Raw genomic sequence first — 15,859 nt, forward strand, 5'->3', positions numbered from 1 at the left:
GAGAGAAACATTGATCGATGGATTGATCAGCTGCCTCCTATACACCCCTACTGGGGATTGAGCCCACAACCTAGGCACATGCCATGACCGGGATTGAACCACAATCTCTTGGTTCATGGGTCAACACTCAACCACTGAGCCATACTGGCTAGGCTCCTTTTCTTCTCTAACTGTACTAGCAAAGAACTCAACTACAGTGGTATTTATTATTGGAAATAAAAATATGTTGGCTTCCAAATTTTAAAATAAGTACTTTAACGTTTTACCATGAAGTACAATGTCATTTGTAGGCTCAGGGTGGGCGTCCGCATCAGGTGAGGAGACTCTCGAGTTCTCAGCTTGCTGTTCAGTCTGACTGCCCTTCGGACATGCTCCCTTGACTGCATTCCCATTTACTCTCCTCATATGAATTCCAGCCATAGGTTTCCTATGGTAAACGAACTTGCACACCTGAAATACACTTTCTGTGATGGTCTTTTGTATACATGGCTGGATTCAGCTTAGTATTTTGGGATTCACAGGTATTCAGAAAGAATGGTGCACCATGCTCCTTTCTCACACTATCCTGTCTGCTTTTGGTGATGAGATCACACTGGTCCCATAACATAAAACTGTGAGTGCCCCATCTCCAAGTCTCTAGACAAACCTGTATGAAACGGGAGTTAACTATTCTTTGAAGTCTGGTAGAAATGTCCTGGAAATTGTTCCTCATTATCAGAATGAGTCTGTAGAACGTTCCTTTCTGGCAATATTGCGGGAGAGAGGGCCTTAATTTCTTCTCCCAAAAATCACCTGGAATGCTAGCTGGAATTCTGCAAATCTCCCTGAAATCTTCTGCTTGTCCCCTAACTCTTTGCATCCACTGCATCTGCTACCCCTCGCAGGGCTGGCTTTTCCCAGACGTCTGGTCGTCATCAGAGTCCCTCTCATCTTTACATGTATGACCCCTTGTCCTGCATGTCCTGTCACCTCCTGCCTCTTGGGACAGTGGGTCTGGTTTGGGGTGAGATGTCGCGGTAGCTCCACCCTACACGTGTGAATACTGGCCTGGCTCTCACACACAGGACCCACATTCTCTACTTCGGCAGAGCAAGTGCTGTGCTGTGTGCTGACGGGGGCCCCCCAGCACCTGGCTCTCTGTTCCTACAGCCACATGGTCTCAGTTTTTATTAAAACCACCCAGAGGAGAATCTGAAGAATCCAGATATACTTAGACAATTGGAAATGCTAATATTGATTTGCTAATAGATGCAGGACTGGATAAAATCCAGTAGGACAACAGAAGGAAATGGGGGTAGCCTGTGCACAGGGAGGAAATCAGTCGCCTCTCTCTCCGACAGAACGCATCTGCACAGCTCGGGCTTCCCACGGGCTGACCCGATGGGGCTGTAGACAGCCAAGTCAGCAGAAGAGCAGCCCAAGTGCTCGGGCTCCATTCCAGAGCCCCGGTGCCCGGGCTGCGCGCCCGGGAGCAGAGGCCCGAAGAAAAGACTGGGTCCCACCCACTGACAAATGCAGAGCGGATTCAACAGGGACCACTAAGCCTTCCAGATCGGGAAAAAGGTCAAAAAAGGCCGCAAATTAACAAGAAACTGAGTTACTACTATGTTCCAGAGCAGTGGTCGGAAAACTCATTAGTCAACAGAGCCAAATATCAACAGTACAACGACTAAAATTTCTTCTGAGAGCCGAAAACTGATTTCTGTGCATGGGCCACGAAGTTTCAATCGCACTGTACGTGCGCGCCCGCACACGGTATTTTGTGGAAGAGCCACACTCAAGGGGCCAAAGAGCCGCATGTGTCTCGCGAGCCGCAGTTTGCCGACCACTGTTCCAGATAAAGGGCCAGTAAAACTAACAGAGGAGAGAAAGAGCCATTGGGGACGCTGGTAGAAATGGGCCAAATACGGGCTGTATAAAGTGACATCCCAAGGTGAAGCTACACTTGGCCAATATTTCATAGAGATCAGAAGATTAACACTGTGATGTGCTGAATAAATTAATTTACTGACAAATAAATATGAGTTTAAATGCCAAATAAATATAAGATTTTAACAATCCAAACACCAGCCTCTTGGGTGAGCCCTTGTCCAATCGGTCTGTGGGGTGGATCATAATTATGTAAAAAACTCTCTAGTCAGCATTAAATCTGACATTTAATTTTACTTTCAAATAAAGTTCTTTCTAGCGAAGGGTGGATAGTTTTCAATTCCCCAAAAAAAGTTTTAGAAAAGAGACTCTAATTAACAATGACTATTTCATTAAATTGTTTCATGAATACTGAAGGTATTAGGGCCAGTTTAGTGAAAAGTACAATTACTTTAATATCTAACCTGATGATTTTTATTTCCTCCCTCCCCAAACTTCTCCTCATTTAACAGAGAGCCCTGGATTATGAAACATTTGTTAGTAATTTAATCATCATATAAAATAAAGTTTGGAGTTTAGTTACCTATTAAACATAATACCTATGTTTACTGCCTGTACTAGTAGAGGACAAAAGGTAAATGAATGGAGCGGCCTGTCTGTGACACCTACGTTCTTACATTGCTGTGTGAGCACAGAGTGATCCCACACGGAGCTTCCTGGTGCTTCTGTATCGGCTCTCCCTGCTGACACGCCTGGCCCCTAACAATCACGCCGCTTTGGGACAGGGTGCTTTGCAAGCAGGTCAGGTGAGGTGACCGTGCCCCTCAGTGAGAACAGCCAGCCCATTTCACAGGTGCAGACGCCGAGAAAATGCGCCTGCGGTCCCTTCAGCAAGGAGGCCAGGATTTCCGCCAGGCTCTGAAAGCCACGTGCAGGCCCTGCACGGCACTGTCATGCAGGGGAGAGGCATCTGGCTGAGGTGGGAGGCTCCCGCTCTGGCAGCCAGAGAGGATGGAAGCCCGCGGAACTGTAGTTCCAAGGATGCGACCATCGCCGAGTGCAGGGGAGTGGGTGCTGGAAACTCCGCTGCCAGGCAACCAGCAGGGATGCCATGAGGCTGCCACGCTCTGTCCAACAGGCAACTGCACTGACACAGTGACAAAACTATGTCCTTCCAGGAACTGAAGGGTTTAAAATCTTCATAAACTCAAATGATTTTTAAATGAAACAAATGTACTCTTTCCCTCAAAATAATACTTTTCTGTCCTCGGAGATGCCACATGCCGTGCTTCCAGGTGGGAATCGCTCAGTGTATCGCTACTGTCGCACCTTTTACAGCTGAGTAAGAAGTGCAAAGGGACCCGGCATATAACATGGCCAGAACCGGGCACCTCTACGTTATCATTCTCGTCCACGTTGGTGCTCTGGAAAAATACCAGTCCTCCCACAGGGGGAGGGCAGAGGAATTCTATTAATAAATTACTGAATGATTTTTTTCTCAAAGGTGTTGGGGAAATCAAATTAACACATAACAACAGTGAGTGAGATCTGACTCCATTTTCCGTAATAAACACCAAGATCAAAACGCGCCCCTGGGTGAGTTTCCGTGCACGGCTCCCAGCAGGCGTTTTCCTTTCTGTACGGACGGGACTTCCTCCCACCCGAGCCCGGCCAAATATGCGCTGTGCCACTAACACTAAGCAGCACTTCCTTAATCACTCATTTCCAACAATTTATGGATGATCAGTGGCAAAAACGAGCAAAAATAATGAAAGAACGCAATGAAAGCTCCCCGGACCGCACTGGACTTCCTACTCGTGTCTGCGGCCCTTGAAGACAGAGGCCTGATACAAATTAGCCGCGGGAAAGCCGTCTGGCCATAAAATACAGTACAGGGTCACTTTTATGTAAGTTTGCCAAAAGGGACATAAACCAGGACAATCTCAAACTGTGACACAGGATAGAGACATATTAAAGCGCTCGGCCTCGTGCGCGGCTGTCATGGCGCTTGCTTTATAGACTTCCCGCACCAGCACCCAGCCCCTCGCTCCACCTGGTCAGTCTAATTAATTAGGAAGGAAGTTACCCCAAATTCTGTACTTTTTGCTTTTATTATCAAGCACTCCGTTTGAAGTTACAGGAGTTAACCTCTTAATCCCGCAGACCGCGCGCTCTGCTCTGGACACTGGGGGATGTCTGCCAGGACTGGTAATTGGTCAGGATGTTGCTGTCACTCATGTTAAATTTTATGCTATGACTTCAAATAAAAGGTGGGCAGTCAGGTGAGGCACACTGTAAAGTTACTCCCAGAAACATCTTTGGTTTTGAATTAATCCATCACTGATGAGGTTTTTTTTCACTTTCATTAAGTTGTTGAATTTTTTCCTCCTAACATTTTAATCCAAAGTAAGATGTTAAAATACAACATGAAAGGAACACATTCCTAACTCCCACCCAAATCCGTCAGCGTTCCTTATACGAAGGGAAACACCATAGGACATGGCCCGGGCGGTCCAGAGGCCTCCCCGAGGCGAGGCGGGCAGAGAAACCCGCACAGCTACCGGCAAGGCGACAGGAAAACGCACTGCCGGCCTCAAGACCCTCCCACCCAGTGTACATCTGAGCGACAGATAAAACTGCAGAGAGAGTCTCCCACAAAACAAACAAAAACCAACAGAGGCGACCTTTTCATCAGAACATTCAGATGTCTGCATGGACTCGGGTTCAAACACACATGAACATATAACATGTGTATGTGAAAGGGAAATCATCTAAATGTGATGAACGTTTCACTTATAACAGTAAGTTACAGCGCCAAGACAAAAGTCACCTTCTCCCTAAAACAGCCGCTTTGTCAGAGCCGTTTACATGCGGCGACCCTGTGATGATAAGGAGCGGGGACAGCTAAGAATTGGCCCACAGAACAGGAACCCACCCGGGAGGAGGAGAAAGGCTCTTTAGGGACACGGCCAGCCCCCCAGGCCTGAAATGTCCTGTCTGAATTAACATGGTGGTTTAATTAAAAACTATGTAGAGAATTCTGCTTAATTTGACTTTCAATTCCAACTCTGCATCCGCCTGTGGCGAGTGGCCAATTTCCGCATCTCGGCACAATATGCAAGGGGCTGCTTTAAAATCGATGCCCAGGGGAATCGATGGAGGAGGGGCCTCAGGCCGTCAGGGACGCCACAGACTGAGACACAGTAAAACGCACCAGGAGGGTGGCCAAGGAATATAAAGCGACTGTAACTCAACCATATTACAAGTTTGTCATTACTCAGGTTACTGTGCTGGTCTACCAATTAGAGGTGTTTTCTAAGCTCTCTTCAATGTCGCTGGGAACTGATGTGTCAAACGTCACCAGTGAGCAAAGAGCTTCAAAGGCATCGACAGAAATACATGTACTGGCCAGCCCAGCGGAGCATGTCAGTGACTCGAGGAGGCCGCAGCCAGTGACTGTACCCCGACAGCGCTGCGCCCAGAAACCGAGGCCGCAGCCAGTGACTGTACCCCGACAGCGCTGCGCCCAGAACGCCGAGGCCGCAGCCAGTGACTGTACCCCGACAGCGCTGCACCCAGAAACCGAGGCCGCAGCCAGTGACTGTACCCCGACAGCGCTGCACCCAGAACGCCGAGGCCGCAGCCAGTGAATGTACCCCGACAGCGCTGCGCCCAGAAACCGAGGCCGCAGCCAGTGACTGTACCCCGACAGCGCTGGGCCCAGAAACCGAGGCCGCAGCCAGTGACTGTACCCCGACAGCGCTGCGCCCAGAAACCGAGGCCGCAGCCAGTGACTGTACCCCGACAGCGCTGCGCCCAGAAACCGAGGCCGCAGCTTACCGGGAGGCGGGCCTTCACAGAAAGGCAGACGGAAGGCTCCCGTGCGCTGTGCACACTCACACTCAGCTGGACAGCGCTAATAACCTTGCAACTTCCCTGTAATTGATTAAGAACCGAAATAATATGAATGTTTTAAAATAACGTGTCATGATCACCTTCCCCGGAAAGCTTCCCAAACATCCCTAGTGCAGCCTGGCAGCCTCGTCTGGCAGTGGGGTTGACTCTGCTTCAGTCTAGGTCAGTGGTCGGCAAACTGCGGCTCGCGAGCCACATGCGGCTCTTTGGCCCCTTGAGTGTGGCTCTTCCACAAAATACCACGGCCTGGGCGAGTCTATTTTGAAGAAATGGCGTTAGAAGAAGTTTAAGTTTAAAAAATTTGGCTCTCAAAAGAAATTTCAATCGTTGTACTGTTGATATTTGGCTCTGTTGACTAATGAGTTTGCCGACCACTGGTCTAGGTCATTCTAAAATGGGATCAAAACGGGACCTTACTCAGTGGATAGAGAGTCAGCCTGCGGACTGAAAGGTCCCAGGTTCGATTCCGGTCAAGGGCATGTACCTTGGTTGCGGGCACATCCCCGGTAGGGGGTGTGCAGGAGGCAGCTGATCAATGTTTCTCTCTCATGGATGTTTCTAACTATCTCTTTCCCTTCCTCTCTGTAAAAAATCAATAAAATATATATATATATATATTTTTTTTTTAAAGGGACCTTAAAACTCGGAGCTGTGGGACAATGAGGAGCCGCCTGTGTCAGCGGCTTCGGATGCCCCCGGCACCACTGGCACTCTCTAGGACACGTACTAGTCAACGCAGGCAGCTCTGGAGGACGGCAAGGACGGCTGGCGTCCAGGGCTGGTCCTGGGCTGCGGCCTTAGCTTTACATGCGACCTCCTCCCGTTGGGCCCTGTAAACAAGGCCATTCACCTCAGAGGAACCCTAAGCCTGGGCATCTCACCGCTGCACCCGGCCGTCCCCAGCACTCAGCCTCCCCGCAGCCTCCAGGCCACTCCCCCCATCTTCACTGTCACCCTCCTCCCTCAGAGGCACTAAGGACCCGCTCTCTGATTTGGTTCCTACAGCCTCCCTCATTCCACCACTATCTAGTCGATCAACAGCAATATCTTGAGCACTGCCTCCTCGCCGTCTTTTAAAATTCTTGGCTGTTTGGGCACTAGTTGGGTAGCCGTGTCAACGGTACCCACAAGCACTCAGTCACCATGTCAGTCCCCTTTGTGATCCCACAGAGGAGCTGGTGAGCCAGAGGGATCTGATGGCAGTAACAGAGTGAATGTCCTTTCCCTCGTGTAGAGAGAAACTGGAAGCACGTACCTTAGAGGAAAGAAGGCTGTACGGGTGGCGGGGGCTGGGAAGAGATCAACCAACGAACTATTATGCACATACGCAAACCCCGTGGACACAGACAACAGCACGGTGAAGGCCTGGGGGCGCGGAGGGGGTCAGTGGGGGGAACGGGGACATCTGTAATACTTTCAACTATAAAGATAAATTTTTAAAAAGAAAGCGGCACAATGGAGGGAGGAGGTGCTTCCTCGCCCCGCCCCTCCCCACCCCCCACCCCCCCACCCCGCATCCCTCCTCCGCACTGACATGCAAACAACACACTTTGGGGCTCAGTGGTTTTCCTTTGACCAAGAGAATAGTGACATGTCACTGTTTTTGTGTGTGTTTTTTTTAATTCTAGAGATAGTTGCTAATTCAGCTCCAATAAATCAAGCCAAGTCCCTTTCTAGTTGGTTAGTTCACAAGAAGGGGGAAATAATTGGGAGGCAATTATTTACAGTTTTTAAAAATTATTTAACTAATAACTAGACTTTTATAAGAAGCATAAAGGTAGGTACACCTATGAGACCGACTGAAACTATTTAACACTGAGCGTTCCAGGTTGGTGTGTGCAGTGGGCAGATTCACACGAGGCAGACAGAAAGGAGAGCTGCCTGTGTAAGGCAAACACCGCCGGCGACAACAGGGACGTGTGCCCAGGCGCCATGTGATGGGCCAGGTGGTGGGACGTCTTCATATGCTGGTGCCTCCACCACACCGCATTTCACCTTCCCTCAGTGACGTAGATAAAACAGTGGATGCAAAACTCCTTTACAGAAATCCCGTGCCCACCCCCTGCCATCGACCCATAAAACCCCAACAGCCCGGCGGAGGACGCGGGCTGCTCACCAGTCTCCGCACCAGCCATTCCCGCAGCCCAGAGAAGCCCAGTCCTGCTCGTGCCTGGGATGCACGAGGCCAACACCCGCCTACTCCTCCTGCTCCGCCGCGGGTCCCAGCTCCAGAGCAGGCGGCCTCTGTGCTCCCGGCCCGGGGACCAGCACCTGCGCTCCTCTGCACCTCCGCAGCGGCTGCGGTCTACCGTCCACCTCCCGGCAGGCTACTCCCCTGCCTGACTTCCCTCGACACCCTTCCAGGCAGGAGCCCGTCTCTCCATTTCTGTCCCTGGCAAGCTCCTATAATAGCAGGATAATTACTACCTAGTACATGCTTAGTAAAACTGTCAGATGAATGAATATCCATCAAAGGCTCCCAAATTCTACGGAACTGGTTTTCAAGTATCTCCAACAACCTCATTTCTTCTCCATGCTCATGATGCTCATTCTTCCAACCCTCCTGAATGCTGTAGCTTACAAGCCACTCTAGACTACTGGGGGTGGGCCAGGGCACGCTCTGCCCCCGTCCTTGCACCCACAGCACCTGCCCCGAGGCAACCCCCTACCGACCTGCCCCATTCATCCGGCCTCTCCTCCCCATCCCGCTGGCCTCTCCTCCCCAACCCGCTGGCCTCTCCCCCGCATCCCACTGGCCTCTCCCCCCCCAACCCGCTGGCCTCTCCCCCCCCAACCCGCTGGCCTCTCCCCCCCCAACCCGCTGGCCTCTCCCCCCCCATCCCGCTGGCCTCTCCCCCCAACCCGCTGGCCTCTCCCCCCCATCCCGCTGGCCTCTCCCCCCTATCCCGCTGGCCTCTCCTCCCCATCCCACTGGCCTCTCCTTTCCCAACCCGCTGGCCTCTCCCCCCCATCCCGCTGGCCTCTCCCCCCCATCCCGCTGGCCTCTCCCCCCCATCCCGCTGGCCTCTCCCCCCCATCCCGCTGGCCTCTCCTTTCCCAACCCGCTGGCCTCTCCCCCCCATCCCGCTGGCCTCTCCCCCCCATCCCGCTGGCCTCTCCTCCCCAACCCGCTGGCCTCTCCTCCCCATCCCGCTGGCCTCTCCCCCCAACCCGCTGGCCTCTCCCCCCCATCCCGCTGGCCTCTCCCCCCCATCCCGCTGGCCTCTCCTCCCCATCCCGCTGGCCTCTCCTCCCCAACCCGCTGGCCTCTCCCCCCAACCCGCTGGCCTCTCCTTTCCCAACCCGCTGGCCTCTCCTCCCCAACCCGCTGGCCTCTCCTTTCCCAACCCGCTGGCCTCTCCTTTCCCAACCCGCTGGCCTCTCCCCCCCAACCCGCTGGCCTCTCCCCCCCATCCCGCTGGCCTCTCCCCCCCAACCCGCTGGCCTCTCCCCCCAACCCGCTGGCCTCTCCTTTCCCAACCCGCTGGCCTCTCCTCCCCAACCCGCTGGCCTCTCCTTTCCCAACCCGCTGGCCTCTCCTCCCCAACCCGCTGGCCTCTCCTTTCCCAACCCGCTGGCCTCTCCTCCCCAACCCGCTGGCCTCTCCTTTCCCAACCCGCTGGCCTCTCCTCCCCAACCCGCTGGCCTCTCCTTTCCCAACCCGCTGGCCTCTCCTCCCCAACCCGCTGGCCTCTCCCCCCCAACCCGCTGGCCTCTCCCCCCAACCCGCTGGCCTCTCCTTTCCCAACCCGCTGGCCTCTCCTCCCCAACCCGCTGGCCTCTCCTTTCCCAACCCGCTGGCCTCTCCTCCCCAACCCGCTGGCCTCTCCTCCCCAACCCGCTGGCCTCTCCCCCCCATCCCGCTGGCCTCTCCCCCCCATCCCACTGGCCTCTCCTTTCCCAACCCGCTGGCCTCTCCTCCCCAACCCGCTGGCCTCTCCCCCCCATCCCGCTGGCCTCTCCCCCCCATCCCACTGGCCTCTCCTTTCCCAACCCGCTGGCCTCTCCCCCCCATCCCGCTGGCCTCTCCCCCCCATCCCGCTGGCCTCTCCCCCCCATCCCGCTGGCCTCTCCCCCCAACCCGCTGGCCTCTCCTCCCCAACCCGCTGGCCTCCCCCCCCCAACCCGCTGGCCTCTCCTCCCCATCCCGCTGGCCTCTCCCCCCAACCCGCTGGCCTCTCCCCCCAACCCGCTGGCCTCTCCTCCCCATCCCGCTGGCCTCTCCCCCCAACCCGCTGGCCTCTCCTCCCCATCCCACTGGCCTCTCCTTTCCCAACCCGCTGGCCTCTCCTCCCCAACCCGCTGGCCTCTCCTCCCCATCCCACTGGCCTCTCCTTTCCCAACCCGCTGGCCTCTCCTCCCCAACCCGCTGGCCTCTCCTCCCCATCCCACTGGCCTCTCCTTTCCCAACCCGCTGGCCTCTCCTCCCCAACCCGCTGGCCTCTCCTCCCCATCCCACTGGCCTCTCCCCCCAACCCGCTGGCCTCTCCTCCCCATCCCACTGGCCTCTCCTTTCCCAACCCGCTGGCCTCTCCTCCCCAACCCGCTGGCCTCTCCTCCCCATCCCACTGGCCTCTCCCCCCAACCCGCTGGCCTCTCCTCCCCATCCCACTGGCCTCTCCTTTCCCAACCCGCTGGCCTCTCCTCCCCAACCCGCTGGCCTCTCCTCCCCATCCCACTGGCCTCTCCCCCCAACCCGCTGGCCTCTCCTCCCCATCCCACTGGCCTCTCCTTTCCCAACCCGCTGGCCTCTCCCCCCAACCCGCTGGCCTCTCCCCCCAACCCGCTGGCCTCTCCCCCCCATCCCACTGGCCTCTCCTTTCCCAACCCGCTGGCCTCTCCTCCCCATCCCACTGGCCTCTCCCCCCAACCCGCTGGCCTCTCCTCCCCATCCCACTGGCCTCTCCTTTCCCAACCCGCTGGCCTCTCCTCCCCATCCCACTGGCCTCTCCTTTCCCAACCCGCTGGCCTCTCCTCCCCATCCCACTGGCCTCTCCTCCCCAACCCGCTGGCCTCTCCTCCCCATCCCACTGGCCTCTCCCCCCAACCCGCTGGCCTCTCCTCCCCATCCCACTGGCCTCTCCTTTCCCAACCCGCTGGCCTCTCCTCCCCAACCCGCTGGCCTCTCCTCCCCATCCCACTGGCCTCTCCTTTCCCAACCCGCTGGCCTCTCCCCCCAACCCGCTGGCCTCTCCCCCCAACCCGCTGGCCTCTCCCCCCCATCCCACTGGCCTCTCCTTTCCCAACCCGCTGGCCTCTCCTCCCCAACCCGCTGGCCTCTCCCCCCCATCCCACTGGCCTCTCCTTTCCCAACCCGCTGGCCTCTCCCCCCCATCCCGCTGGCCTCTCCTCCCCATCCCGCTGGCCTCTCCCCCCCATCCCGCTGGCCTCTCCCCCCCATCCCACTGGCCTCTCCTTTCCCAACCCGCTGGCCTCTCCCCCCCATCCCGCTGGCCTCTCCTCCCCATCCCACTGGCCTCTCCTTTCCCAACCCGCTGGCCTCTCCCCCCCATCCCGCTGGCCTCTCCCCCCCATCCCGCTGGCCTCTCCCCCCCATCCCACTGGCCTCTCCTTTCCCAACCCGCTGGCCTCTCCCCCCCATCCCGCTGGCCTCTCCTCCCCAACCCGCTGGCCTCTCCCCCCCATCCCGCTGGCCTCTCCCCCCCAACCCGCTGGCCTCTCCCCCCCATCCCGCTGGCCTCTCCTTTCCCAACCCGCTGGCCTCTCCCCCCCATCCCGCTGGCCTCTCCCCCCCAACCCGCTGGCCTCTCCCCCCCATCCCGCTGGCCTCTCCTCCCCATCCCGCTGGCCTCTCCCCCCAACCCGCTGGCCTCTCCCCCCCATCCCGCTGGCCTCTCCCCCCCATCCCGCTGGCCTCTCCCCCCATCCCACTGGCCTCTCCCCCCCATCCCGCTGGCCTCTCCCCCCCATCCCGCTGGCCTCTCCTCCCCATCCCGCTGGCCTCTCCCCCCATCCCGCTGGCCTCTCCTTTCCCAACCCGCTGGCCTCTCCCCCCCAACCCGCTGGCCTCTCCCCCCCATCCCGCTGGCCTCTCCCCCCCAACCCGCTGGCCTCTCCCCCCAACCCGCTGGCCTCTCCTTTCCCAACCCGCTGGCCTCTCCTCCCCATCCCACTGGCCTCTCCTTTCCCAACCCGCTGGCCTCTCCTCCCCAACCCGCTGGCCTCTCCCCCCCATCCCGCTGGCCTCTCCCCCCCATCCCACTGGCCTCTCCTTTCCCAACCCGCTGGCCTCTCCCCCCCATCCCGCTGGCCTCTCCCCCCCATCCCGCTGGCCTCTCCCCCCAACCCGCTGGCCTCTCCTCCCCAACCCGCTGGCCTCCCCCCCCCAACCCGCTGGCCTCTCCTCCCCATCCCGCTGGCCTCTCCCCCCAACCCGCTGGCCTCTCCCCCCAACCCGCTGGCCTCTCCTCCCCATCCCGCTGGCCTCTCCCCCCAACCCGCTGGCCTCTCCTCCCCATCCCACTGGCCTCTCCTTTCCCAACCCGCTGGCCTCTCCTCCCCAACCCGCTGGCCTCTCCCCCCAACCCGCTGGCCTCTCCTCCCCATCCCGCTGGCCTCTCCCCCCAACCCGCTGGCCTCTCCTCCCCATCCCACTGGCCTCTCCTTTCCCAACCCGCTGGCCTCTCCTCCCCAACCCGCTGGCCTCTCCCCCCAACCCGCTGGCCTCTCCCCCCAACCCGCTGGCCTCTCCCCCCCATCCCACTGGCCTCTCCTTTCCCAACCCGCTGGCCTCTCCTCCCCAACCCGCTGGCCTCTCCCCCCCATCCCACTGGCCTCTCCTTTCCCAACCCGCTGGCCTCTCCCCCCCATCCCGCTGGCCTCTCCTCCCCAACCCGCTGGCCTCTCCCCCCCATCCCGCTGGCCTCTCCCCCCCAACCCGCTGGCCTCTCCCCCCCATCCCGCTGGCCTCTCCTTTCCCAACCCGCTGGCCTCTCCCCCCCATCCCGCTGGCCTCTCCCCCCCAACCCGCTGGCCTCTCCCCCCCATCCCGCTGGCCTCTCCTCCCCATCCCGCTGGCCTCTCCCCCCAACCCGCTGGCCTCTCCCCCCCATCCCGCTGGCCTCTCCCCCCCATCCCGCTGGCCTCTCCCCCCATCCCACTGGCCTCTCCCCCCCATCCCGCTGGCCTCTCCCCCCCATCCCGCTGGCCTCTCCTCCCCATCCCGCTGGCCTCTCCCCCCATCCCGCTGGCCTCTCCTTTCCCAACCCGCTGGCCTCTCCCCCCCATCCCGCTGGCCTCTCCCCCCCATCCCGCTGGCCTCTCCCCCCCAACCCGCTGGCCTCTCCCCCCCAACCCGCTGGCCTCTCCTCCCCATCCCGCTGGCCTCTCCCCCCCATCCCGCTGGCCTCTCCTCCCCAACCCGCTCGCCTCTCCTCCCCATCCCGCTGGCCTCTCCCCCCCATCCCGCTGGCCTCTCCCCCCCCAACCCGCTGGCCTCTCCCCCCCCAACCCGCTGGCCTCTCCCCCCCCAACCCGCTGGCCTCTCCTCCCCATCCCGCTGGCCTCTCCTCCCCAACCCGCTGGCCTCTCCTCCCCATCCCACTGGCCTCTCCTTTCCCAACCCGCTGGCCTCTCCTCCCCAACCCGCTGGCCTCTCCCCCACATCCCGCTGGCCTCTCCCCCCCCAACCCGCTGGCCTCTCCTCCCCAACCCGCTGGCCTCTCCTCCCCATCCCGCTGGCCTCTCCTCCCCAACCCGCTGGCCTCTCCTCCCCATCCCGCTGGCCTCTCCTCCCCAACCCGCTGGCCTCTCCCCCCCATTCCGCTGGCCTCTCCCCCCCCATCCCGCTGGCCTCTCCTCCCCATCCCGCTGGCCTCTCCTCCCCAACCCGCTGGCCTCTCCTCCCCATCCCGCTGGCCTCTCCTCCCCAACCCGCTGGCCTCTCCTCCCCATCCCGCTGGCCTCTCCTCCCCAACCCGCTGGCCTCCCCCCCCCAACCCGCTGGCCTCTCCTCCCCATCCCGCTGGCCCTGGCCGGCTCCCACCTGTTGGCCCTCACTGTGCTCCCCACAGTGCTGGCTGCGAACAACACAAACACTTCAGAAGCTCAGCAGCAACCACTGGGTTTGGTACTAGTTCTGCAACTGCACATATGTGCTTCGTGGACAATTTAATAACATTTAATATCGCTGGGCCTCAGGTGTCACCTTATAAAAGGAAGGTTTGAACGAAATCCCTTTCAGCAACAACACTTTCTTCAAGAAATTATCACAAAGAGCTTTTTAAACTATGTAACTTTTCACATTATATAGATGACTTAGGTAAATTTAAACGCATCATAACAAAAAACAACTCCAATAAATAAAAGCCAGTGATGCCCAGCCGGTGTGGCTCAGTGGCTGAGCGCTGACTTATGAACCAGTTCTGGAAACCAGAGAGGGGGGCCCACCGACACACTTTCGCCTCACCCTCAGGGGCTCTCCCAGGCCCTCTGGTGTGCAGGCCCAAACGTGCTGAACTTGAGGTGTACAAGTCGTCAAACGCCAGAGAAACAATCTCATTCCTAAGAACCCACGGAAAGTGACGTGACACAAAAAGTACACAACTTACAACCTGCCAAGTTCATTTACGTGACGTTACAGTGCTGCTCAGCAAGGACACAGCACGCCTTCCCCCGTATGTTGCATGAAGAGACTAAAAATGAAAAGGCATGCTGTGTCTATAAATAAACTGTAACACTAAAGCTCGTTTTGTCAAGTTTAAAAGTCACCCAAAAAGTACTAGCTACTTAAATCTTTGCATTATATTCCAAAAGTTTATAGCAAAGAGCTCTATAAGTAAAAAGAGACTACAAGTGAAAAATATTCCTCTCACTTTTAAAATGCCACCTTCGAGGACGGGTGCCGTCCTCACCACTAGAAAGTCTAACTGAGATGCTCTTGTGAGGTCTCCAATTGGCCACTTCTACCTCCCTCACAGCAGTAGCCCACAGCACCTGGGGAAGCTGACTGTCTGATGGAGCATGTCTAATGCTCTAACAGGCCACAATCCTGAAAACACTGGACATGAAATAACTTACATCCAGACACAGTCTAAGCTTCTAGAATTTTGTTCCATGCTTTAAACCAAAGGAGAGGAGAGAGCCTGAGAGTAACAGCTGCTGCGCCGGGCGTCCCATTCCACATGGCACACTCCGCCGGGCGGCACGCTCCCGGGAGCCCTGGTCCCTGTGGACTCACAGTCAGTTCATAAGCAATGTTACTAAGAGACTGTTAATAGTAATACTAACAAGATGTTGTTATTAAACTTTTTACATTCCCGTCAAATGGCTGTTTAAGCCAACTTCTTATAGTTCAACATGAATGGTATTTATTTCTCCATGTAACTAATTTAATTCCAAAACACAGCTCACTCACCTTTTTCAGGCCAGCAAAACCTTCTGATTCCAGGAAGAAGAAGGCAAAGGGCATCAAGACAAACAAACAAAGGTTGGAGAAGAGAGAAGCGAGGTTCCACAGACCTAGAAAGCAACGCAGAAGACAGCCAGGTCAGGTACGGACACGCTCGGCAGAGAAATGACCATGCTACACTGTGGCATTAGAGCGCTGTGCTTTCTAACAGTAACATAAACATAAACTTGAAGAGTGGCCTAACAAATGACCTAACCGTAGACTCAGAAAGTAATTACCTATTTAAATTGTGTGCAGCTTTGTAACATGTACCTATTGGTACAAGCCAAGATAGGAATTAATTTTTCCTCACACCCTGAAATAAAGTCACTGCAATGTGACATGTGCAGGGACCCACAGACATGGTCATATTGGCTTCTTTAGACATATTGGCACCTGAATATTTACATTAGAGCCACTAGCATTTATTGAGCACTTAATAAATCCCAGGTACTCTACTAAACATTTTACATGCATAATCTCATTTAATTTAAGCCCCATAAAAACCCTAAAAGTAATAATTAGCATTTATTGAGCCCTTATGTGCCAAGCACTATTCTAAGTGATTTACAGATATGACACGAACTCATTTACTCGTCCCAGCAGCCGCCCAACACGACAGCGGTGGAGGCGGGCCACCGGACGGGCCGAGGCGCACAGCCAGCC

At 57.0% G+C, this 15,859-nt stretch overlaps 1 protein-coding gene across 6 annotated transcripts in view; it reads right to left on the minus strand.

The window, feature by feature from the left end:
- LMBR1 (limb development membrane protein 1) overlaps window positions 1-15,859 on the minus strand; it is a 128,365-nt gene that overhangs the window by 61,716 nt on the left and 50,790 nt on the right. For all 6 annotated transcript variants that reach the window (XM_079786135.1, XM_079786138.1, XM_079786137.1 and 3 more), the window contains one exon: window positions 15,161-15,264. In XM_079786135.1, the coding sequence (XP_079642261.1) occupies window positions 15,161-15,264 (104 nt within the window). The remainder of the gene's footprint in view (window positions 1-15,160; window positions 15,265-15,859) is intronic.

This window comes from Cnephaeus nilssonii (assembly GCF_951640355.1).
Source record: "Cnephaeus nilssonii genome assembly, chromosome: 12".
NCBI lineage: Eukaryota > Metazoa > Chordata > Mammalia > Chiroptera > Vespertilionidae > Cnephaeus > Cnephaeus nilssonii.